Raw genomic sequence first — 25,502 nt, forward strand, 5'->3', positions numbered from 1 at the left:
GTCTCTCTTTTCTCTTCTGCTCTGGAGAACGTCAATCATCGGCAACTGGACACGTGCTGCCGGTGACCTGGTTGAAGCTTCCCTTTTGCTGCTTTGTGGCACTCGTCCAAAGCACTCTCTGCTCTGTACCATACTGGACTCTTGTGTTGATTGTCTAAGTATTTTGCAACAAAGGTATAGCTTTAGCAAAATCTGGTCTGCACAGAAACAGGTTGGGACACGAGGGGATGGGGTGTCGTATGAATTGGGACCTTTCAACTGCCACTGTCAACCTCTGGGGTAGGACTAGCTCCCACACCCTGACAGAGGAGTTCCCGCCCCCCCCCCCCTTGATAAGGCCAGGCTACTGGCTTGATCAAGAAGCACAATTGCTACCATAGATGGGCACTGGCTACCAACATGGTAAAGAGGTTACAGGATGATCTGGTAAAAATTAAAACATGCAGCTGCACCAATGCTCTCCCTAACAGATTCAGTGTAAGGAAACACTCAGCGACAAAATAAAGTGCTCAGGTATCACCCCTGTCCCTTCAGCCATATGTATTACAAAGGGGTGCACACCACACAGGAGCTGCAGAAAGGTTTCAGTAGCAGTCCCTCTGACAGCAAAACGACAGTCCAACCCAAAAAGCCAGCAAAAAGTCAAGGTGACTGAAAGTTGCAAAGGGAAGAGTCAAAAATAACTTTGACCCAACATATGTACACTGCATTTATTGAAACAATGGCCTTGACTGGTGGACTTTGCTACAACAAGTGATTCATGGAGGTTTTCTTTGCCATAACCAGTGAGAATACATGGATTGTGAGTTGGTGAATAGCATATGAGGAAGGCCCTCTGGGGCTTTTAAAGGTAAGCATCACATTAAGTGACAACTACAGCAAACTTGGAATGAGAAAATGATCATCACTGGTAACCCACTCTGAGACACTTTCAGACATCCAACCTGGGAATGCACCAGCCCTCACAACTGTAGACCGAAATGGTATCAGAAATAGAAAATATGCCAGATACCTTTAGCCCCCCAAAACAGTTCAAGGTATCACTAGACAGAAGAAGCTGCCATTGAGGTACCTTCGAAGCAGACACCCTGTGTTCTTGTAATAATAGTACTGTCATGTAACAATTGTATATATAAGCAAAAGTGCCTAGATACCCTTGGGTTGTGTGCGCTATATAAGCAAATAAATGAAACTAAACCAAACTAAAACTTCAAGCTCAAGACCTTGCTAGAGTACCATGAGCCACCCAAAATTAGATACTGCTGAACACAATCCGCTCCCTTAAACCGCTTCTGGTATAGTAAGCCTAAACTCCCAGCCTGAGATACTTGCAGGTGAATCAGAAATACCAACAACTTTCAGATACGCATTTGAAATCCTACCAGAGATAAGTCCGCAAACCAAGCACACTACAATGTCCATATTTCTAGCCAGAATTACCCCGAGCCTCCATGAAAGGCAGCATCCATCAACCTCAGAAACCCACCTCAGATACAAGCCTCCAGAACCATAGTTTTTTACATAGTCAGCCTCAGAAATCACCTGTGTGTCTAAAATGATTCCCATGGAATGTGTTTGTTTCCTATATATCTTTGCTACGCCTCTCCGATACCCTCATTCAGGATCCCCTGAGCCAACAAGAGTCAGTACATGGCTTGCATACTTCCCAAATTGCACTTACCGTCCCATCAGGTCGCAGCATCAAGCAAGACCCAAAGTCAGCAAGTCTGATGTGTCCGTTCATATCGATGAGAACATTATCCGGCTTGATATCTCTAAAGAGGACAAACAGTAGAAAGATATTAACAAAATGGAGGACTCCGCTCTTACATTGAATATCTGAGACTACTGGCTTTCGTTATTGCTGGACCAAGCTGAGGAATTTACTGTAGTGTGAAAGTGGAGCTGCAAATTATGAAAGTGGCCCACTTTCCTAGAACTTTCTTTCTAAATCTTTTTCTTTGCAACTGTCAAGCAGCAGATTGAGATGTGATATTTTACTATACGGAATAACTCCTGACAGGCCGCGTAATGTCTCAAAGTTCTCCCTGCATAAGCATACCTTTTCACATAGAACAGGTAATTCCCCAGCATAAGCAGACCTGAAGAATTTGGAACATCTCCTTAAATGTTTATAGTCCTATGAGCACATTTAAACTTGTTATCTTGCACAACTGTGCCTAGCACTACAGATCAATTATTTGCCCAATAATTTGTTCCCACAAAGTTCTTCCTTTTTGCATCTATTTGCATTTTTTTTATGCATTTCGGTTTATATAGCACAAGCCTAACTAGCAAGTAAGGATCAGCATATATGTATTGTGGAACCAACAGGCCGGTGAAAGGGGAGGTTACAAAATATAGTAACTTGGATATCTTATACTACAAGGGTAGTATATACCTAGGAGCAGCAGGTCCTAAGTGACCCATAAGTATATCCTGAAAAAAGGGACTTGGTGTTAAAGCCACCTACCCTATAATAGTTGGTGGTGATTTCAATCTCCAACTAGGAACCGCTGCAAGTCAATGTAGAGGAAATGGCTTCGTGCCTACCCTAATCCAACCTCTAATACAGATAATGCCTTGATTTTGTGGGAGATATTGCTTGAAACGGGCTTCAGGGCAATACATGGGAGAACACACCTTTGTCAGGAGACTACACTCAATAATGGGAAATACAGGAGCATCATTGATTATGTACAGATTCTGGTCTCTTGGTGGGCCTACATTGGTAACTGAGGTACGAGAGATGCGAAAGTGATCACAATCCACTCCTGCTGATATGGACCTGGGATGGAGGGGATACACAGTCAGTTAATTCTCCCGTTTTTTCCACAGAAGGTCAACACTGCCTCTAAAATTGAGATACTGATCTGTTTAAACCTGTGCTCTAAACCGGAGGCAATAACCAATACGTTTTCCCAAATAATTAGCACCTGCGGAAATATTTCCAGACCTAAACGCACTGGCACAGAGTTCGACGGCAAGAAAATAAATAAATAAAAAATAATAAAAAGGTCCTGGCTCTCCCCAGTCTGTAAGGATAAGAAGAAAGCTCATATCACCTTTAAAAAATTGTCATCCAGACACAGGATTGATTAGAAATTTGTAAACTTGAGTTTTTGAAAAGAAGAGGGAAAATTGCAAATGAAAAGTGGGTTGTCTTGTGCAAAGCAGCAGAAAAAAAGGAATAGTAGAGAGTTTTGGAAAATCGTTTCAAGGAACTCCATTTCACTGGGCTCGAGAATCGGAGATGACGCAGAGAACTGCACAGGGCTGGATTGCCCGTTTTCAGGTTCTCTATTCAGAGCTATACACAAAGATAGATTTCAGGAAGAGGACAGGGGATCTGTGGAATCTTCACCAAATTTCTGTAGCATCGGTGGCCTACGTGATCTCTAGGCAAAGGGCATATAAATCACCAGGTATCAACGGCGTTCCAAATGACATCTTCCTTAGTCAATCAGATCTATGGGTACCTATGGGTACTAGTGCAATTTATTAAACACACTAATTTCAGCGAACACCCTAACAAGCTGGAGAACTAGGATCATTGTTGCAATTTTTTTAAACAGGGCAAGAAAAAGGACCCACGTGCCTATTGACCTGTAACCTTATTAGATGGCTCACCCAAACTGTATGCAGAAATCTTCTTAAAGATACTGAAAGAAATGGTACAGGAGAACAAGACACCAAGCTCACCTTTAGGCCAGGCACTGGGACAATCCTTCAGGGTCTTTGCTTATATCTGATCCTGGCTAAATATGTACGCATGTTGGGCCTTCCTGTCTACGTGGTCTTTATGGACCCGAGTGCTGCATTTGACCACCTAGACAGGAAATGTCTGTGGCAAACACTGGGCGAGATGGGTGTACCCAGGCCTCTTTTTTCATTTTCTGCACTTCACTATGATGTAATATAATAAATGGATGCGACAGGAAAAGGTAGGCTCATAACAGGGATTTATTTACTTAACTTAGTTAAAGAGAATATAAGAGGTTCGTAAATTGAGCCCCACTGGCAACGGCTCTCCCTCGCTTCCTTCTCCCAACCGTCCATCTCCTCCGTCACCTCATTCCATTAACAGGCTCATCACGCTGCTCTTGCGCTCCACGTGGCCTGCTAAGACCAATGATACACAGCCTTCCTTCTGCACCTTTTCCACAAGAAGAATGGGAAGCTCTGGCACAGTTCTCTTTACTCCCATACATATTAAACCAATCGTCGAGGTTTACAGTAGGTTCTCCCGCATCTTGACCGGCAAGGACATCCTACATTGTTACTAAGCAAGAAAATATCAAACCTCAGTTTTTCTTTTTTTACTGAGCGCGAGTGTGTGGAGCACATCAGTCCACAGAGCCCATGGTGTAACGGGGAGACTTTGTTGTATTTAACCAACTCTACTTTATTAACGTGGCGGTTAATGGGGAACAAACTTTCAATTATCAAGTCTTCCCCACACTTCGGCACACAATTAATGGGAATCTTGACGCAGCGCCGTCGTTCAGTAATGCAGCGCCTTATTTATTTATTTGAATTTGTAAAGCGCCCACTGCCCTCGAGCATCGTGGCGCTGTTAAGAATGCTTGCTTAGTTACATAAGTGCAGTTAGAAGGCATACATACATAGATAGATGATAGCTTCAAACAATTACAGTTAATAGCATAACAGTGATTACATAGATTGGTTGGCAAGTATATGGTGCCAGCCACATCTTACACGGCGGCAGCTACAAACAGTTGCGGGGTCAAGAATAGTATGCATACATTAGTGCTACCTAAGGGTTGAATGGCTGCAGCATCTCATGAATGCGTGGTCATGTTCACTGGGCAAGTGCGTGGTGACCGGCACAGATACATAGGAGAGAAGCTACAGCTAGGTGCGTGGTTGGTTACATACATAGAATAGCATGGGGTCAGTCCCTTATTGGATGGTGAGAAGTGCATACTATTACATAGGTTTAAATCAACAGGCACTAGCCTAGAGCATATCTCACGGAATGGCGGGCAACTACACACACTTACTGGGGTGGGAGGAGAAGGGAGAAAGGAAGGAACGACTAGGGGGTTGGTGAAGGGGGAAGGGGACAAACATGGGCAGGTGGGGGTGGAGAGTGGGGACATGAAGAGGGGAGAGGAGTGGTGGGATGGGGGTTAAGACATACAGGGGGAATTTGAGACGTACGGCGGCAGCGGAGAGGGTGGGGGCATTCACTCACAATGGCGACCGAGGGGAGGGGGTGGGGGGCATTCACTCACGCTGTGACCAGGGGGAGGGGCATTCACTCACGCTATGACTAGGGGGAGGGGGGGCATTCATTCGTGCTGTGACCAGGGGGAGAGGGTGGGGGGCATACACTCACACTGGCGACTAAGGGGAGTTGGGCATTCACTCGTGCTGTGACCAAGGGGAGGGGGGGCATTCACTCACACTGTGACCAAGGGGAGGGGGAAGGGTGACTCTCACCTCTATCGTAGAGCCGATCAATGTCTCAGCTGGCACAGTGGGGCTCACAGAAACATCCTCGTTGCCACTTGTAATATAATAAATGGATGCCACAGGAAAAGGTAGGCTCATAACAACAGGGCTTTACTTACTAAACTTATGTTAAAAGGAATATAAGAGGTTCATAAGTTGAGCCCCACTAGCAACGGCTCACTCTTGCTTCCTTCTCTCAACCGTCTGTCTCCTCCGTCACTATAGGGCAAGAGTTTGCTTTGGAACCAGAGTCGAACTAGGTGAAGAAATCGGGGTGGGAAAGGAGGTGCGGGCAAGTATGTGTACTAGCCCTCCCCCCCTCCTTTTCAATCTGTATACCAATTTCTAATTGACCAGAACATATTTTTTGATACTGTATCGTTGAGCAACAGGGAAAATATAACGAAGACCCTGGTTACAAACTTATTGTCAGTCACAAATTGGAGTAAAGTCGGCTGGCTTGGATATGTTAAGATTGATTTTACATAAATTGGGCCTGGTAGCCTTCTTTACAAACCAAATGCTACTAATCAGGCTAGCAAAACAGACTTTGACCCTCAGTATTTTTTGCGGATATTTGGGAAGAAGAATCCGCTGCAAGTTCCCGGATTAGACTATTTGTCTTGAGCCCCTCTGAGGGAAGTGCCCGGCAATATAATATTTGTGAAAAATCCACAGAATAGGACTTACTAGAGCAAAGCTAAATGTTCTCGCATTGGCAGGTTGAAAACATAAATTGAAAAAAGGAGCAAGTACATGTTGTGCTTGTAGTGCTTTAGAGAGCATCGCACATTTTATTATTCTCTGCACCATCTATTCAGATATCACGAAAACTGGGCTACTATGCATCTGTAGAGCAAGTTGGATAAGGCATAGACCGGCCCTTATTTTCCTACTAGCCTGCTCAGAGGTGAAAGAAACCATTGTCCTGTGCAGTTACATAAGCAGGGCATGGAAAATAGGAAACAAACTAATGCCACCACTGCAGGTTAATTGAAACCTAGCATCTCGTCCAGACTATTATTCTAAAGCTAGTTTGTCAGATATACAGGGAAAGACACGTTCAGTATTAATACGGACGGTACTTATAACTCTGTATCTGTATGCCCTTTTCTCTCTTTCTGCACTACGTATCTTGAACACACGAGACCAAACTGTATACCAAATGCCTGATTTGTACATGATTTGAAGCATCACAAAATATTAATTGTTGGCTGCTATTCAGCATTTTACATTCAAGGTATTTTGCAGTATTTAACATGTCGGTTGCCATTTTACATTTTAAGCTTGCAGCATTATCAAGAATAATGCCTTACTCTGCTCCATAGCGATTTTAACCTAATTAAGTTATTTTCAAGGTTCCATTTCTATTTATCCATATCACTTATGTATGTATGTATGTATGAGAACTGTAAATGTGCCACAATAAAATAATGACTAAGTAGACTGGGGCATAGCATGGGAAAGCCGGTTATCTGGCACTGCGTTCAAGGTTAGTCTTGCGCTTTGCAATGGTCTGGATCCTATAGGGCAGCAAGATGTATCCTTGGCCTCAAGCCCAGAGACCGCATCTCTCCTGCCCTAAAAAGTCTTCACTGGCTCCCGGTTGCTTCACGGATTAAATTCAAATCCCTCTATCATCCACAAGGCTGTCTGCGGCCGGGGACCACACTATCTGCAACTCTCTCTTACTAAATATCCCCCCTCTAGGCCCCTGCACTCCTCTGGCACCAACTCGGCGTGTAAAGCGTTTTGCTAAACAGTGGGCAGGAGGTCGATCACTTTCCTCAGCTGGCTCCCTTCTTTGGAACAGCCTCCACCCTCCCTCTTCAGCAGTACTTTGTTAGATTCCGGAAGCTCCTCAAGACTTTCCTCTTTACCTCCTCCCTCCCCCCATACTCTCCTCTGCTAATCTCAATGTTGCTTGATTGGTATTCAGGGCCCTTATGCATCCTTGGGGCCCTGACCTCCCACACCGAATCGCCCCCATATTCTGTCTATCGTCAGCACTTGCCTCGGCTCACCCTCCACCCTGGAGGCTCGCTCTTACCTTATATTGCACTTCACGTGTTGTTCACTCATAAGCACCACAGCACCTACCCCATTCCCCCTTCCTTCTGTACTTGCACTTTCTGAACACTCACAAGGCATAGTGGATTCATCCCCCACACCATTTAATATTTGTATGTATTTCAATTGTTTTTCACATCCCCTTGTCCCCTCTTTCGTGCCCTGTGGGGGCTTTGAAACAGTATTTACTTCCTGTATAAGCGCATAGATAGATAGGAGCACATCCCACTAGAGTCTGCACATTTTGGGGTTAGATATTCCCGTTGTCAGGCAGTAGATGCCTTATACATGTTGCAGGCAGTTTTCAAGAGTATCCTGGTTGGGATAGGGAGCCAATGTCATTCTCTTCGCATGCAGAAGATGGTCAAATTTCGTAGTCCTTGATATGAGGCATGCAGTGGTGTGTTGAAGGGTGTGTGGCTGAGACACCAGTGAGGAGGGCATTCCCTTCTTTGAGGTGCAGGATGATCAATGCCTAGGTAGTGGTTCTGAATTCCTCAGGTGGGAAAAAGTGTTTTATCCATTGGGGGATTACGTGTTAACACCCAGCATTTTGGGCTTTTTGTTGATGTTGCCCGACTGAAAGATTGCAGTCAATAATGAATCCAAGTGATTTTGCACATGCGGCTAACTGAGGTGTGAATCCAAGGAACGGGTGGCCACTCAACCACCTTGGAGGACCTGGGTAAATGACATGCACCTTAACTGATTAGCTCCTATTGTATTGATTTAAGGTTTGAGTGTCCATTTGAATGAAGTCCATTGTGGATTTTCCTTCGTATTCTGAAATTGTAGTCAAGTATTTTCCCATTTTAAATCCAGGAATACAAGCCTGAGGCAAAGACTTGAAAATCATCCTCTGAAAAAAGAGGCATATTGGCACGTTTGCAACATGCTCATGTGTGAAACCTTGTGATATGTTAGCAATACAGACTAACATGAAGCCTGACAAATCAAGTTTTGTTAAGACATTTTTGGTAGATTGAAGAACGTAAAGTAGTCTGAGGAAATTATCTCAGGCGGTTGGTTCAAAAGCCTGACACGGGGTACCACAGGTCAACCAACTCAAAATTGGGATGTGTAAGGGTGTCCAAGAATGACGCTGACACAAGGGTGGCATCTTTATTGCTATAAACCTTTATTGTTAGAAATAGAACCATCACAAGCCCTATCTCCAAGAGGGGTTTTCCTGCCTCAAACTGATAATAAAGGATATGTCAGAATGTCTGTCCAAATGAAAGTCCACCATCCTGTGTCACAACCTAATGCTATCCTTTACACTACAATTAAAGCATAATCTATTCCAACAGAAAGTTCCTTCCCCAAGAGAATGACTACCTTCTGGTATATGGGTGGTGTTCCCAAAAGGTCTTGTAAACGAATGCCAGGGTGAAAGAATCCGTTTGCCTGGCTTGTAGTTCCAGCACTTTGCACAGCCAACCTTCTGGACCAGGACTATGGCTTCCTTCTCCTGGCGCTGGTTTGCACTCTCCAATATAGTTCACAACAAAGCTAAGGGGAACAACTACCTTCCCCTGGTACCTCTTCAGTGTATTTGAAAGGATTCCGTTTTCTCACCAGCAGAATGACTCCCTTCTCCCGGTGTTTGAGAGTACTTTTTCATCTTGGGTGCTATCCTGGCACTACTCCACCATATCAGCAATGTCCCAAGTCCATCTCTGCCAGGACGATTTCCTGGGATGCGTGCTTCAGTGATGGTAGGCTGCGAGACAGTTCTTTGTTAGTTGGTGGATGGTTTCCTCCAATGCTTGTTTTACTTATTTCAGGGTGCCAGACCCTTCTCTGGAGTCCTTTGGGCATATCTCTGCCTCTGGTATGTGGAAGATTTCCCTCAGATGCACTCTTTGCCTTGCTTTGGGTCCCCTGACCTTTGAAGGCCCTCTATTTCATGCCGGGTAAGTTTAAGGCATATTGGAGACCCCTCTACTCCTTCCACATCCCTAATGTGTCACTCATGCTTCCCATTACCTTCTGGGACTTGCATGCACAGTGCCGGGCTCTCTGTCTTCCTGCAGCAGTCTTTCTAGTTACTGATTTGGCAGCTGCTCTACATCTTGTGGCTCCTTGCAGTCTCGGCACCATTCTGGGTCCACCTCCTCTGGGAGGTCATGCCACTGCCTCGCCTGCTTCCCGCTGGGGTCGGTCCTGCCAATGCAGGACCCATCACAGACTCCCTCAGCCACTCATCTGTGGGGTCTAAGTAATGTGGAAATGTGATGTTGTACAATTGATTGTATCCAAAGTGGTTGTCCTTTTCCCCAGAGGGGGAGTCCCTCTCCATGAGGTCCTCCCGCATTAAACTACCCATAGGGTGACTATTGGGTATTGTATGCACCTCCCTAGCATCATGGGAAAGGGCCACCCCGCCCCCTTGCGGAGAAGTGATTATACATGGCGAATCGTCACTGATGTCTGATTGTTTTACAGCCAGCTTTGAGGCAAAATGGAGCCATGGGGTTTGGAAGGGGCTCTTCTACTTGGACCAAGGTGAGAGGTGCAGGGACCCAGGTGGCCACCCAAAATGCAGCCTCCTTGGGTCACACTGCAAAGCTGTTGGCTTCCTCTTGTTGAGTGTCTCCTTATCTAGTCAATTCCATGTGAAATAGACATGTTTCTCTCCATCAAATTGCATGGCTAAAAACCACACAAGCAGCGCCAAAAGCTAGAAACAAGTTGAGTTCATTTTCCTTGATCTTGAAATTCTCCCTAGGACTATCGTCCAGTGCGAATACTGGTGGATCAATGGATTGATGTCAATGGTCCATGAACCTAGAAACCAATGATCACCCTATAGACAAGACCAAGATCTTTCACCAGAATATAACAGCCTTTTGGTGTTGGGGCTTATATAAATACCCAAGTTGCAAATTATAAGCCAGGACAAACACTAATAAATCTACACAAACCAAACAATCTTAGCCATTACGTTGACCAGGAATTTGCCTCAATTCTAGAATTACTTGATGGCCATGACAGACTGAGCTCAATTAGAAAATGTACCTTTTTATAGGTCCCCAGAGTCAGCCAGAAGTCCAGCAGTTAACGGTGACTTCAGCACTGTAATATCAGACTGAGCCCATCCAAAAGAAGTGTCCAGCTCAGAATGTCATTTCTGAGTCACCAGTACAGCTCACTGATCTTGTAAAAATGTATGCAGCTTTCATAAGCAGACCTTAATAGCCTGGAAAGTCTGAGTTGCAACTGCATTATGACCAACCTCCACCTTTGGTACTCTGCCAAGTCATGATACGCAGATGTAAATATACACAACCCTTTTTTCCACAATCTCCATCATGGATGTACACATGTATGTACATCCTATTTCCATCCCTCTGAAGTTTGTCCCTGTGACGCAACTTCATCACTAAAAAAATCCATCTTCTTTGAAAGGAATATAAGATCATACCTGAGCGTCAACTAAAAACGGGACAAGAGTTAGATGATGCTATGTTAAACTTGCAAGAAGTGTGCTATGCTATGATATTTAATCCTTCGTGAAAGATAATGAATAGTTAAACTCAAACTAGGGGGGGATGGAGTGGCAGGCTCCTGTCTGTATAGAGCTCATGTCGTCCAATACACTTTAATAGGAACAAGTGTGCAAGGGGGCCAAGTATGCTTGACTGGCGACACCCAAGATGCCCGAAACAGTACTCTGGCACCTTACCCCTTCCCTCCCCTCCCCGAAGACCTCCTGTTTATACAGCATTTATGCAACCTGGCTGGGGCTTCAGGTGGGCCTGACCAGTGTCACACCAGCACCTGGGAGGACCCAATGAGGGGTTGTAGGACGAGAACATTCTGATGGGGAAGTGGCAGCTGACTTGTGGGGAATGGGGGAGTAAATGGTGACGTAGCCCTGCAGATCCAAGTGGTTTTGGGCAGCATGGAGGTGTGCTAAACTTAAAAAGGAATACCTGCAACAAGCCTGCCGGAATAAGGGGCAAATCTTGATGTGCTTGCTCTGGGAGCGAATTGAGGGCAACCCATAGCAACATGCGCTGAATTTCATACCCAGCGACAAAGTTAGGCTCCTGGAGGATTCTAGAGGTCCCTGAAACCACAGGATGTTTCCCACACATCTTCTGGATGAGAGCCTGATATGCGGATCTCTTTGCCCAGTGGTACAGCAGATCAGATTCAGCCCCAACATACCATTACTAGACAACATAGTACACAAATATCCATTTGAACAGCAGAGGTGCAGGGGAGCAATCCCCACACCCCCAACTGTTTTCAGATTTGGGCTGTAGAAAGCTGCAATAGCATCCCTACAACTGCATCAAACAAGATATTCCTCTGCACTGGTTCCACAATAAGGGGCTGAGGTGTCGTAGCGAGTTCCTTTGCTATCAGACTTTGAAAAGGGTTAACACTAAGAGGAGCACTCCCCTGCACGATTGCTGATTCACATGGATACCGGCTACCAGAGTAAGATGGCGGGGTCACGTCTAAATGTCATCACGCACATTTTCAAACCATTACATCTTTTTAGTCCTACCCTCCAAAAACAGGCTCAATACAAACCCTTCCTGAACCAAGGCCAAGAGCACATTGTATAGTGCTGAAGGCGTGTAAGCTGCCTCTTAGTACCTTCTTGTCCAAGCATGATCTCCTTCACTGCCGCTGTGATAGACTAACAATCTTCCGAACAAAACTCAATTGCCAACGGTACATATTCGCTAGATTATGGCGTAGGTGACTGAAGATATGAAGCAATTCAATGTGTGCTCAGAGGATGGAGAACGCTCAATCGGGAGTTAAAAATGTGAGATACCTGCGAAAGAATCAGCTGACTCAAGAAGAGCTGTTGATCACCTCTGTTGAAGATTTCGAAAACAGACATCTGCGAGAGAAATTGACAGTGTGGGGCTTGATTGACAGAACTGCCCTGAAAGGAGAAATTACTAACCAATAATGTTCCTTTTATGGATTCTTCTCCCGCAGATTCCTCAGACGCTGGAATGGCTATCGGAGGAGGAATCTTCCAGAGAATGCAATCCATTGAAATGTGTCTCTTGTGAACATTTGAATCAATTTTCCCCTGACATAAAGGAAGGAATCATGATAGATTGGATCCATATAGTAAGACCTATTTTGGATGGGCCCAGAGCCAAAGCCTGCGACAATTATCAAGTTCAACTGGAACGGTACCAAGGAAAAGGTTTTGTCTGCTTTACTATCTTCAAATCTTCAAAGATCTAGCGTTGTTAACCCTACAGAAAAGATTCACATTAAAACCTAACACTGAGCAGTTCTGTTTTTTTTTTTCTTTCATATGGGAGGGCAAACAGACCAAATACACTACTCTGAAGGAAGCCGTCTCACTTCTAGGAACACATTTGTATATGGATACATAGGTCCCGAGCATAGGCATAGCAATATTCACCCACCCCAAAATAAGAGGACGATGCAGCCGAGGGCATCTCATTCTTCCCGATCCAGGGACAATACTTTCCCACCTACTCCAACCTTTGCTGTTGGGCGGGACTCCCATTTGACCGAGGCACGTGATGAAATAGCCCTCCTCAGTCTTTTCTTTGTTAACAAGAACTAATGTGATATAATGCGCTTTGACAGTTTGTTTAGGCATCCCTTGTTACGGCGTCAATGATCAACAATAAGGTGAATTCATTCACTCCACAGTACTTAACCAGGACATTGTACTAATTGATGGCGGAGCACATCCATTTTTGGATCGGTTTGGGTATGGCTACCCATGTTCAACTTACACATCTACACACTCGCACGCTCTCCTCACACCACTTCTAGATAATTCATCATTGTTTTAAATCATAAAGCTTTAGGAGCCTGGTCTCCGAAGCATAATGAACATTTGTTTTGGAGCCAACAACCCACCATGCCCTTTCAGAACAATCTGTTTCGGGGGAGTTGGGTGGGTCCTTCTGAATAAACCCATAGCCCAGTATGCAGCTTTATTGGGCTTAGGGCCTTTTGTGGGGTTGGGAGGCCAAAAAGAGGGGGCAGCATTTCCTTGTTTTTTGGAGGTGACCTTGCACATGCCAACTTTCTTGCTCCCACATTTTCCCCAGTCATGCTTCCAGAAAGTTATCCTTCCTTTTAGGACCAGTTCATTTTGCTTTGGATGGTTGTATTGGTTATTGGGCTGATTAAATGTGATACCCCTTCACCACAATTTACCGAACACTAGGATTGCCCATCACCTCCACTTCTCGCACCAGCCTCTGGAGCAAAACATGAAGTCTGTTAATTCAAGGTTTTAACATAATGTAAGGGGTAAAAAGGCCCCTGTAAATGGACAAAACTCCTGCACTTTTGTAATCTGCATACAGGAGACTCACCTATCTTGTAATACAGATAGGCTAGGCTCCAAACATCCTTTACAATGTTTTCATCGGCTAGGAAAAAAAGGTGGGTGGGAATCCTTTTTAACCATAAAGGGAAAAGTTATTTACCTGTAACTACGGTTCTCCAGGATTGTTATCTTTTGCAGATTCACATGCGGTTGAATATTCTGCTTCGACAGGCTAGAAATCCTCAATACACTGATAAAGCAGTTTCAATAGAAGACAAAAAACTCCACTTTCTTTAGTGTTGTATCAAAATCATTTTGGGCCATTTGCCCTCCAGCCAATAGGTGCAGTCTCCATCAGCTCTGTTCTGGAGGCCATCTTCAGATTCTTGTAACACACGGAAAAGTGCCGTATTGAGCATCATGCCGGGTTGCATGGAGAGTTGCATGTGCATCTATGAAAGATACCAATGCTAGAGAACCATAGTTGCAGGGGAGTAACTTTTCTTCTCCAGTATTGGATCTTTCAGAGATTCACGAGCTGTTGAAATAATTTCAAAGCAGTAAATTACAGCCAAAAGGCATAGGGGTGGGAGGGGCGAGGGAAATGACTCCTCAGGAGTACAGACTCAGTAGTACAGCCTGTCTGCACCTGGATTCCTCCACTGCCTTTGACAATACAGTAAAATCTTGTGAAGCTATATGAGGGATCTCCACGTTGCCATGCTACATATGTCTGAAAACAGCATCCGCATCAGGAGCGTCATAGACGACAAAGCTCGGGTACTTTGACGATCCATGAATTGGTCTATCGGCCTTTGTATGCCAAAAGGCAATGCAAGATGATCGCCACCTAGAGATGGAATCTTGACACCTTCACCAGTGCCCCCGCCCCCACTCAGAGGTGGACGAACACCTAGGTAAAATAAGGCACAACATCCCCAACCTTACCTTCCCAAACCCTTCACCATCTTTTAGCCAACCTCCACTTATACCATTTACTGACTCCAGTACTGAGACAAAGAAGAATACCTAGGAGACCGGTATTAACACGAAGAGGATGCACGGATACAGGAAGAGCACTTCGGTAACTCAGAAGCATTCTAGCCTTCCAGGATAAAACATACCTGTACAGACGTTAAAAACCAGAGAGGGACTTGCCAAATGTCGAGCCATCCCAGGAGCAACAGAAGTCGTGGAAGAGCAGCTGGGATTGGCCAGAACAATATTACTTTAATTATAGTTTCTAAGGAGAGGGTCAAAAGCAAGGTTTTCATGACACAGGACGGTGGACATTTTGAGTTGACAGACATCCAACAGTTACCTTAGATCTTTTAGTTGAGGCAGAAAACGCCCCCGCCCTGCTAGAAATGGGGATACTTCGGTTTTCCCTTCTCTTTTCACTGAATAAAAGTTGGCTTGTGCGTCAGTCTCATCTTTCTGCACCCTTACACCGCCCTTTGCTAAGAGCAGCAACTTTGGTTATGTTATTTGGCATTTATATAGCGCTCTATATATCATTGGTATGATAAAGCGCTGGTTGGTTGAATGCCCTTGGGGACCGTAGTCCAGGTCAGTTGAGAGAATAAGGTGTCGTAGAGTGCACCAGTTATGTGTGCAGCCGATGTAATTGCCTGATGGTAGCTGCATCCTAGCATTAGGTGTGTTGGTATGGAGGTCAGTTGAATGTGTGCAGTCTGGCGGGTGGACACCAAGACTGGATTCAGGCTGCATTGGGCATGTAGGACGCTTATATGTGCAGCTAGGCCGGTCTGTCATGGGTTATAGCTGCAAAGCGTTTTATAGAACGATGAGGTGTTTATGTGTTTATGCTCGTATGTGAGCAGCTAGGCCAAAATTGATCGAGGGGTATAGCTGCACTCTAATTGAGTGATGGTGTAGAGAAGACAGTAAGCGTAGTGATATGGGAGGTAAGAGTGTGGGTTGAGTTATGATCTAAAACATAGGTAAGTAACTTACAGAACTCTCTCAGGCAGAATTTTCTAGTTGCGAGTTGAGCAGGTGAGATCAATTCCAATTGTGCAGCACGTGCACCTGAGTCATAGTGCTATAAGAGGGGGTACTTTTAAGATGTGAGATAAAGTAGCTAAGGGAGTATGTTCTGTGGCTGCCAGTGGAAACTACTAATCTAGTTGTTGACAGCAGACAGGGAATCCTTTACATTTCATGCTGTAGCATTTGGTGGTGGAGGGGTCTCTGACCCTTGATAACAGGTCCCTGCAGACCTGAAGAATTTAATTGCGGCAGAATTCTAAGGATTTAGGAGCCAGGCCATGAGACTGAGGCACGCTGGGTTGTGATGCAGGACTTTCCCCCTTCCCTAGCAGTGCGATAGGATGTGCTGTGGACAGAGAAAGAAGCTGTGAGAATCAAAACTGCCCCATCCGAGCGTTTGCAATTAGGATCAGTTATCACTGCTGTGACTGTGTGTAGGGCCATCAGGATGAGCAGAAGTGGAGGCAATGCATAAAGGAATTTGTTATCCCACAGTATCACGAACACGTCTCCCAGATTTCCCCGCTGAGGGAGCCTGCTGGCAAACTAATTGCACTTGCGATTTTGTTTAGTAGCAAACGGGTCTATGTCCAGCTTCCCCCTAACTCGGAAGATGGAATCCACCTGGTCTTGGATTAACTCCCATTCGTGGCAGAAGCACATCTCCCTGCTCAGGGAGTTAGCAACAGAGTTGCTGACGTCTGGTAGGTGATGGGGAGAAAGGAAGATCTTGTGGTGGGCCATTACCCATTTCCACAGGTTGTGCGTTTCGGTGGACAGGGCTTGTGACCTCGTTCCCCCCCCCCCCCGTTTCCTAATTGAAACATTCGTAGTGCCTATGAACATTCTCACTGCATTTGCAGCTAGAACAGAAAAGACTTTTGTACCCATGACACCACGCTTTGCTCAAATGCATTGATGTGCATCTTCCTTTCGCTTGTGGAGCAAAGGCCTCTCGCATAAATGTTTTTCTAGATGGGCACCCTATCCATCCGTGCATCACTGACCTTGTGGCTGGGTTCTGTGAAAGGAGCACCCTTTCTGAGATTGCCCTTGCTCTGCCACCAAATACGAATATTGTGGAACACACTGGAAAGCTGGACATCGTCATTCCAGCACCTAGAGACTAGGCTCCACCAATAGTTTAGGAATTCCTGTGCATGGCGCAAGTGGAGGTTCCAGTTTTGTACCAGTGGTATGCACAGTGACATGCTCAAGATAGAGACTATTGTTTAGACAAACTGCAATGAGACACACAAGACCCAACCTGCCAACCCCAGACTGATCCTAGGCGAATTGTCGGGCAACAGAAAATTAACTGGGAGGAGAGACTGCAGGGGACCAGGGGACACAGAAACCCTCCCCAAACAGATTCGGCAACAAAACACACCTGCACCAGAGGAAAGCCAAAGGGAGAAGGAGCAGCCTGTTATACCACCAGAGACTGCAAACACTGTACTGGAAAAAAGGAGGGGTTTACAGGGATTTTTAAAGCCTCTCACTTGTGTAACCGAGACACAGGGAAATAAAACCGGTACCGATTAGTTTCTAGAATCAGGTGAGCACAGCAGTCAATGGAAGAAGTGGGAGACAGAAGCAGCAGGGCCACAGTATAAAAGGAGATGGCAGGAGAGGCAGTGTGGGCTGCAAGAGTCGGGTCAGGAGGAATAGAGGAGGATCGGGAAACCAGGCAGAGGAAGGATAGAGGAGCAGTGTGCTCTAGAGTTAGTTGCAGAATTGAAGTAGGGTGCAGTGAGCGAATGGTATCAGTTAAGTAGTGCGAGAAGAGGGGGCTGTGTAAAAGGTGAGAAAAAGAGGGAAAAGTTCAGGGGGAATTAGAGAGTCAAAGTAAGTGTTTGTGGGGAGGGTGCGGAGTGTATACAAGAATAGGGGGGGCAGCCAGAGGCATGGGGAGGGGGTGCAGCCAGATGCAAGGGGCGGGGGTGCAGGCAGAGGCAAGGGGTGCAACCAGAGGCAAGGGGAGGGGTGTAGTGTAAGGAAAGCATGGTATAAAGAGTAAGACAGACAAGTGATCACAGTTCAAGGATGTTTATTGAACTTTAACTGGGTTTAAAAAATGCCTATCTAATCCCAAGTCTAAAGATGGGTGCAAGCTACGACCATCAAATAATAATAACGCAGTCCTAGTGGTGTCTTGTCAAAATAAAAGAACCTATACTAATAAACCTATTGCCAATCCTTACTTCTAAATACAAATAGTGTGGGAAACAATGTTATGCAAAAGAAGTGTTCAAGAAATGATATGTCGGGAAGGGATACTTCACTAAACTACACACACTATGCACGCATTTCATATGGCACTCCGACGCAGTGCGCAAGAAGTGGACGGACATGGCACTCCCATATAAACAGGGGGGTCTCACAGCTCCAGACTTGATACTCTACTAGACCGCAGCCCAGGCCCAACATGCCACCCACTGGTACCCTGGCTCCCTGACACGGCCGCATGTCAAGTTGGAGCGACTTGCGACTATCGACACCAACATGATGTCCCTTATACTACATCATCATTATACACCTGACTCTCCTACTGACCCTGTCGGTGCGACCATTAATGCCTGGAAACGTCTGCTGTATCCAACACCGGAATCCTCCCCTTACTATAAATGGCTCCCGGTGTGGGACTTCCCCGGCCTGGAACCCACACATGACACTGCCTTAGCCCAACACTGGGGGGCCTTGGGATATCAAGCATTGTCTGACTTCTACCCCGAAGGCAGGTTTATCGACCCCCAAACATGGAAACATGGTCACACCAGATCCGCCTTAGAGACCCACCAATACTATAGACTACGGGCAGTGTTCCGTACTGCATGGCCCTCATTCCCAGATGAGCCCTCGGATAATCCGGCAATTGCTTACATTGCCAACTCTGGAGGCGCATGCGGCATCGTCTCCTCACTATATAAGATCCTACAGGAGAATGCCTCTATCCCAGCTCTCCGAGCGCGGTACGATTGGGCAAACGAACTGGGCCTAGAGATATCCGATGTTGCCTGTGGTGAAATGTGTCTACACACCAAAAAAGTCTCCCTCAACTTCCGCTACCACGCCATGCAGTACAAACTTCTCAACAGGCTCTACTACACCCCACGTAGGACCACGAGGTTCATCCGCACCGCAGCTGCCTTGTCCCCTCGGTGTGGTGCGGAGGAAGCTGACCATTTGCATATGTTTTGGGCCTGCAGGGAGCTGTCTGGGTTTTGGGAAAGCATATTGGAAACACTTTCTGCAATAACTGAAACCGTGGTTGACCCTGACCCCCTGGCGGTTCTGTTCTAGGGATGTAACGGTATACCATTAAAGATACCGTGAACCACTTAATTGAACAATAATAACCGTCACATTGTTTATACCGTTAATACCGTTAAGTGTGCTTTTCAACCTGATTTGGAAAGGCTGCAGTAAGCAATTGCTGCGCAGTCTTGGTTTTGCACTGTTGGATGTGCCGTCTTCAGTTGGAGCAGTTTTTAATGCCATTCCATAAACCACACGTGCCTTACACAATATCAATATGTTAGCAATAGGAAGAACAGATACAGTGCCAAGAAGGAAAAGGGTTTACTTTGGGGTGGCGGCTTTGGGGTTTATATATTTATAATGGATAATGTTCTCTAAACATATGGCAATGGGGGATTTCGCTGGTTCCATCATTGAATTTACATATGATAAGTCACACTGCGAAATTCACTCATCTCTGTGGGTATTCCCTGCTGCCATACCAAAGGGTAACATGTCAGTGATTACTGAACACCTTTTGGCCTGCAAGTAAACTAAAAGGGGTGTGTGCGTGCGTGTGCGTGTGTATTCAGTTTGGTTTGCCAGTTGCAGCAGACTTCCACTCCTCTCCACACTTGTGTTTGGTGGAAGCAAGGCATTTCAGTGGAAAGTATGTTGAAAAGCCCAATTCTGGCCCTGGGTGCCTGGTTTTGTTTGTGATGATACATCTGTCAATTTATGACCTTTTAGAAAATATTTGTTAAGATTAGTTAACTCCACCTGCTATACCGCGATAACCATGATATACCGTCATTTGGCAAGAAGGTTATCGTACCATCATAAAACGAATACCATGACACCCCTATTCTGTTCGGGGTCTGGAAAACTGATGGCTTCAGACATCTGGCCAAATTTCTAAACATAAGTTGTATGATCGCCAAAAAGTGTATACTCCAGAGTTGGAAATGCCCCTCTCCCCCGACCTTCCACAAGTGGCTCCGTTTACTCACCTGGTCACGGAATTGTGAGGAAGATTATCTGACTACGCTCACCACCCAATCTCGCCCCAAGAATATTTGGGGTGAATTCAACACTTATCTTAACAACCTAAGCGAGGACACTCCCGTGTCCGGTTTGTCCTCTGCCCCGCCAGGCTCTGACCCCACTGTATGAAGCCCTACTGTTGCTCCTCCTCAGGTACTGCTATGATGTACATGCTGTGATTGCTGTATCTTAATTGTTGTGCTGCTCTACGATGTAACTGCTGTATACATTTGTTGCCCTGTGTGTGTGCCTTGTGTACCTCTGCCGTCAAAAATAAAAAAAAATTAAAAAAAAAAAAGAAATGATATGTCGGTGTATTGAAGCCGTTGACTTCCCTTCCCCACGTTTTCAGCACGGGACAAGGTGGCACACTCAAGTTTCGCACAGTCTTTGGCTTCTCTAGGACGAGGATGCAGTTCAAATCTCAGTATCAGGGCCTTCTGTGCCAAAGTATCTGTCATTCAGAGTCTCTTACTTCAGAGGGCCTGATGCGACAATCATTCAAAAGTCCCTTTCTCCTTAGGATTCTCATGTGCAACTTCTTGGGTGATTTTTGATTCACCCGGGAGTCCCCCTCCGCCGGGCTGAGACCCACTTTAACACCAAACTCAATTGATCTGCCTATGCCGGGCATGGACCAATTTTATCTACGTTGCCGCAATGGAACATACGAGGATGAACATTTCACATAGGGACGACTGTCGTGCACATGTTTTAGCAGTTCTTGGATGTAATTTCCAAGTCCCAGGTCTCTGCACTTGGCGCTTAATACGAGATGCTCAATTTAGCAGACTTTACCTTGCATACCATGACTAGACCAGACCAGCCATGCAAGGCTATAAAAGACAGAACGCAGGGGATATATTTGGCTTATTGTGGCAGCACCTATGAATGTAGGGCTTTCGTGATCTGCAGGTCGCAGGTTTGAATCCCGGCAAGGCCAACTCAGCCTTTTATCCTTCCGAGATCGATAAATGAGTACCAATTTCGGTTGGGTGATATTGTATGTAAATATGTGCTCTGTAAAGCGCTTTGGATAAAGGTGCTATATAAATAACACATCATTATTATCATTACAACTTCTATTAGATCGCTGTAACTGGCCATATGGGCTATTTTGTTTCTGGGTACCAGTCATATCACAAACCCATAAATGGCACATTAAGGCAACACCAGATTTAAAGTATGGTTGGTTAGTAAAACACTCTTGCTTTAGTAACAATTTGTATTTGACTAAACATAACGTTGCATAAGTTTTACATCCACAACAGTTTGTGGTTCCAAATGGGGAAAAATGTCACGTGATGTGTAACAAGCTCAGTACCCTGACCTTATCAAGCGTGGATGGGTACCACTCTTAGCCTGGGGTGGGAGGTCTACCAAGGGGGAACCTTGATACGAATTTGCCACACTCCATGCCTCTGAACCAAAGTGCTGGCCAAGGGTTCTCTTTCTTTCAGATAAACAGACACGGGAGACCACCACCCACAAGACCAAAAACTATCAGCACCCCACACTAATCCATCTAATAACTTGGTAGTAGAGAGTCAGCAGGAAGAGAACCAGAGGCCCTGCTTACTGATAAGGAGTCCTTTGCAAGTGACGAACAGGCACTGCTGGGTGAAAGGAAGCAACAGAAAAAGGAGCCAAAGATCCAACATGGCTATTGTAGAAGCAACGCACCACATACCAGCCACGGACTGCATGGCAATGACACTGGTGCAGCCCCCACAGAGAACCAGAAAAACACAGAAAACCTATCTTTGCAGCAGCCAGGCCAGACACCCCTAACATGAATTGGGACATTGTACTACACTGTAAGGGCCAAACTTGTGGAGAGCACGATAGAGAACATGTTTCACCAGAGGGTGAATGGTGGGGCAGGGACAATCCACGGGACTACCGCGTGGGTGAGAAGGAGGGAGACACTACCATTATGGACAGAATCTAACCATCTCCCAATTAGAGCCCTGCGGGTCGTCGGTTAGGCGTGTGAAACACCGAAGCAAAGGTCTGCAGAACGCAGAAACAAAAGTCTGAAACGAACATTATTCCAGCTGGCGTGCAACCAGCCATAAACGCCTTTCCAGGACATGCGGAAGAGGGCTGGGAACGACCCATTTCAGTAAGCAGAGACTGCAGGGATCTCTGCCAAAATGAATCAATGTCCACCCACGCGGTCTTCGTGAATGGGGTCACACAACCAGGGCTACCATCATTTGTATTGCAAAACCAAGTTAGAAGCCAAAATGCTGTACCTGGGGAACGTTCCATAAAGCAAAAGCACCGTCAGTTCCCTAACACCGGAGCCGCGAGGCATTGCAGTGGGCTGAATCGAGGAAAGGAAGGGGTGGGTCTTGGGGGAACTTTTATAACTTTTTCTCTGTACTTGAACCTGATTGGGTAATCAGTCACCGACCCCTTTATAAACCTGAAATCAAGAAAGGACTGTGTTCTATTCCATGCAATTTCAGAGACGAGAGGATTCGGAAGGAAGAGCACCTGAACCCTGCTGGGCTTATGAGGACTAGGAGAAGGAAGGGCAAGAGAGTTCACCCTTACACTGGAAGTTACTTGAAAAGACTGAGCATTTGTTTTTGGTTTTCTTTTACTCCAAGATGAAAAAGGACTTTCTGCGGATTTGATTTCCCTTTACTAAAAACCTTGGGTTTTCATATAATAAATACTTGAAATATGTGCAGACAATTCTGTGGTACAGCACATCATTACACATTTTGCTGGCAGCGGTGGGATTCTGACAACGCAATGCAAGCCATAATTAAGGCCTTAGCGGATGGTCAGCAGCAGCTGCAACAGCTCATTCGCGTTCACAGCCATCAAGCCCAAAGCGACAGGCAAGCATTACAACAAGCCATGCAGATACAGGTGGCCAACCAAGATGTGTTGAAACTGGTCACCGAAGCAATGGTTTCCTCTAGAGGGCAGACACATGCTCCAACCAACGTTCGCCAGAGGTTCCAAGCAGGGGAAGATCCAAGTTATTTCTTCACAAACTTTGAGAGGGTGGCTCGCAGCTCACAATGGCCGGTGGAGAAATGGGCCACTTCATAGCCCCCTTATTGACCGGAACAATGCAAGGGGCCTACCAGGCGGAAAACCCCAATGGCGACTCATCCTATGCCGAGATCAAAAGGACCATACTGGAAAGAATGGGCATAGACAATGAAGCCTATCGTCTGAGACAGAGAGACAAAACTAAGTCCAGGAGAAACTCCCCGACTGCTCTACTACAGACTGCACGACCCGACAGAAAAATGGCTCAAACCAGCTACAAGCACGGTACCGGAAATGACTCAAGATAGAGCTAGAACTAGTTATAGAGGCGCTTCGGGCACCAATGCAACGCTGGGCGTGCCAGCATCACAGTCATTGGTTGAGGCAATGGATATAGCCTCAGTTTATCAAAAAGCTAGTGGTGTCCGGCCCGCTCCCCACGAACCAGTAAAAACTAGACCCACCTGGGGAGCAGTCAACACCGAGATAAAAGCACTTCGACCTGAGACTAGAGGAACAAACTGGCCCGTTGTGAGTAGTCAGCCACAGTGTTTTGACTGCAGCGAATGGGGACACATCGCTAGGTTCTGTCCCAGAAAGACAAAGGTCGAATCTATGGAAATCGGGTTTGTCCAAGGATGGGAATTTCGTCGCTGACGAGAACCATACTTAGTGGAGGTGCCAGTAGACGGCACGCCAAGACAGGGGCTCCTGGACAGCAATTCGCCCAGAAATAAGTGGGACGGGGATGGTTGGGACTAACAGAATACCCATCAAGTGTGTGCATGGGGACACGACGACCTACCCTAAAAAACATGTTGCTATAGAGGTGAATGGGGTCTGTGCTAAGATGAAGGTTGCTGTAATGCCTCGGGGCGTGGCTAACTCACCACGTAAGAGGTTGTGTTTCTCCAGAGCTCCCGCGAATCCGACATGATCCTATGATTACCCGCCTGACTGAAGTATGATTGATATAACCCAAACTGACCTGCTGCTGTGTGAAGGAGAGCTGCACAGATGCAATGCACGGAATCCCAAACCGCACTGCATTAAAGAAGATGTCCGTGAGGAAATACAATGTGATCCCAACGAATGCCCAATCAAGATGGCCGCCAATACAGAACAAAGGGACACACGAAACGAACTCCGAACGTGCGGCACAGCTGATCGGGGCTCTACAACACATCAGGTCGAGGACAACTAGGCGGCCTCTGTGAAGTTGAGGCAAGCGGCGGCAGAACGGACTGTGGGACTTCAGACGGAGCCGGCACCCGGAACGTGCCGGGAGACACCAAGAACATGCTACGGAGCAGCAGACTGAAGGGGCAAGCAGTGGAAGAGCCACGAAGGAGGCAGACCGCGGCAGACGCGGTAATACGCTCTTAAGTAGTCACGGAGCGCGCACAAGATGGTAGGCACCCTCCCGAGTCGGTGACAACACAAGGACTGCACATGGACCAGACCGCCACCCGGTTCGGCAAGTGAGACGAGGAGACATCTGGCTGCACATGCGGCGCCAGACCCACCGTAACACGCGAGGCCACGAAGAATACGGCGATGTAAAAGAACACAGCAAACATAAGGCAATAGACCCCAAGGTGTGACAATGGAGGGGCAGACTTAGACTGCACGCACAACTGGGCTAGAGCATATTTTACACCTGTCCGATGGCATAACTAATTCACAGCCCAAGTGAAACATTAAAAGGCACACAACAGAGCCCACAGAATGGTAGCAGCCACAGGCAGCGCAGATGAAGGTAGAAGAACAAGTTACTTCTTACCTTGTAACGTTCTTTCGACGGGATGTTCCTCCGACGTATTCCTCATCTTAGATATCTCCTTCCAGCTCTGCTGGCCTCGGAAAAATTTTCTCTAGAGGGCGCTGCGCGTCGACGTCCTCCGAGTCGATGTCCCTCGACAGCCGCCCTATCGACGTCGACGTCATCCTGCCTATAAAGGCAGCGCGCAGCGTCCGTTGCTCAGTTCCGTTTTGTAGCCCACAATAATTCTTTCTGGACTAGACTAATCACCCTGAAGGAGCGTAAGCTGCAACAACAAGGGAAGTAGAACTGCGGGGATGGATGGGAGGGTCGATGAGGAATACGTCGGAGGAACATCCCGTCGAAAGAACGTTACAAGGTAAGAAGTAACTTGTTCTTCGAAGGGATTGTGTCCTCCGACTTATTCCTCATCTTAGATAGGCTCCCATAGCAGTATTCTATTATCGGAGGAGGGAGTACTGACTTCATGCTGTCTTCTATTGATGAATAGAATGCAGTATTGCCCTTCCAAACCTAGTCTCTTGACTGGAGGAGGAATCCAAGTTGTAAAATTGTGTAAAG

At 46.2% G+C, this 25,502-nt stretch overlaps 1 protein-coding gene across 2 annotated transcripts in view; it reads right to left on the reverse strand.

Annotated features, from left to right (window-relative positions):
• The window catches only part of LOC138566955 (serine/threonine-protein kinase MRCK alpha-like), a 2,642,347-nt gene that overhangs the window by 1,961,751 nt on the left and 655,094 nt on the right, over window positions 1–25,502 (reverse strand). For both annotated transcript variants that reach the window (XM_069644738.1, XM_069644739.1), the window contains exon 6: window positions 1,682–1,775. In XM_069644738.1, the coding sequence (XP_069500839.1) occupies window positions 1,682–1,775 (94 nt within the window). The remainder of the gene's footprint in view (window positions 1–1,681; window positions 1,776–25,502) is intronic.

This window comes from Ambystoma mexicanum, chromosome 2p, assembly GCF_040938575.1.
Source record: "Ambystoma mexicanum isolate Mex_15411 chromosome 2p, UKY_AmexF1_1, whole genome shotgun sequence".
Classification (NCBI taxonomy): domain Eukaryota; kingdom Metazoa; phylum Chordata; class Amphibia; order Caudata; family Ambystomatidae; genus Ambystoma; species Ambystoma mexicanum.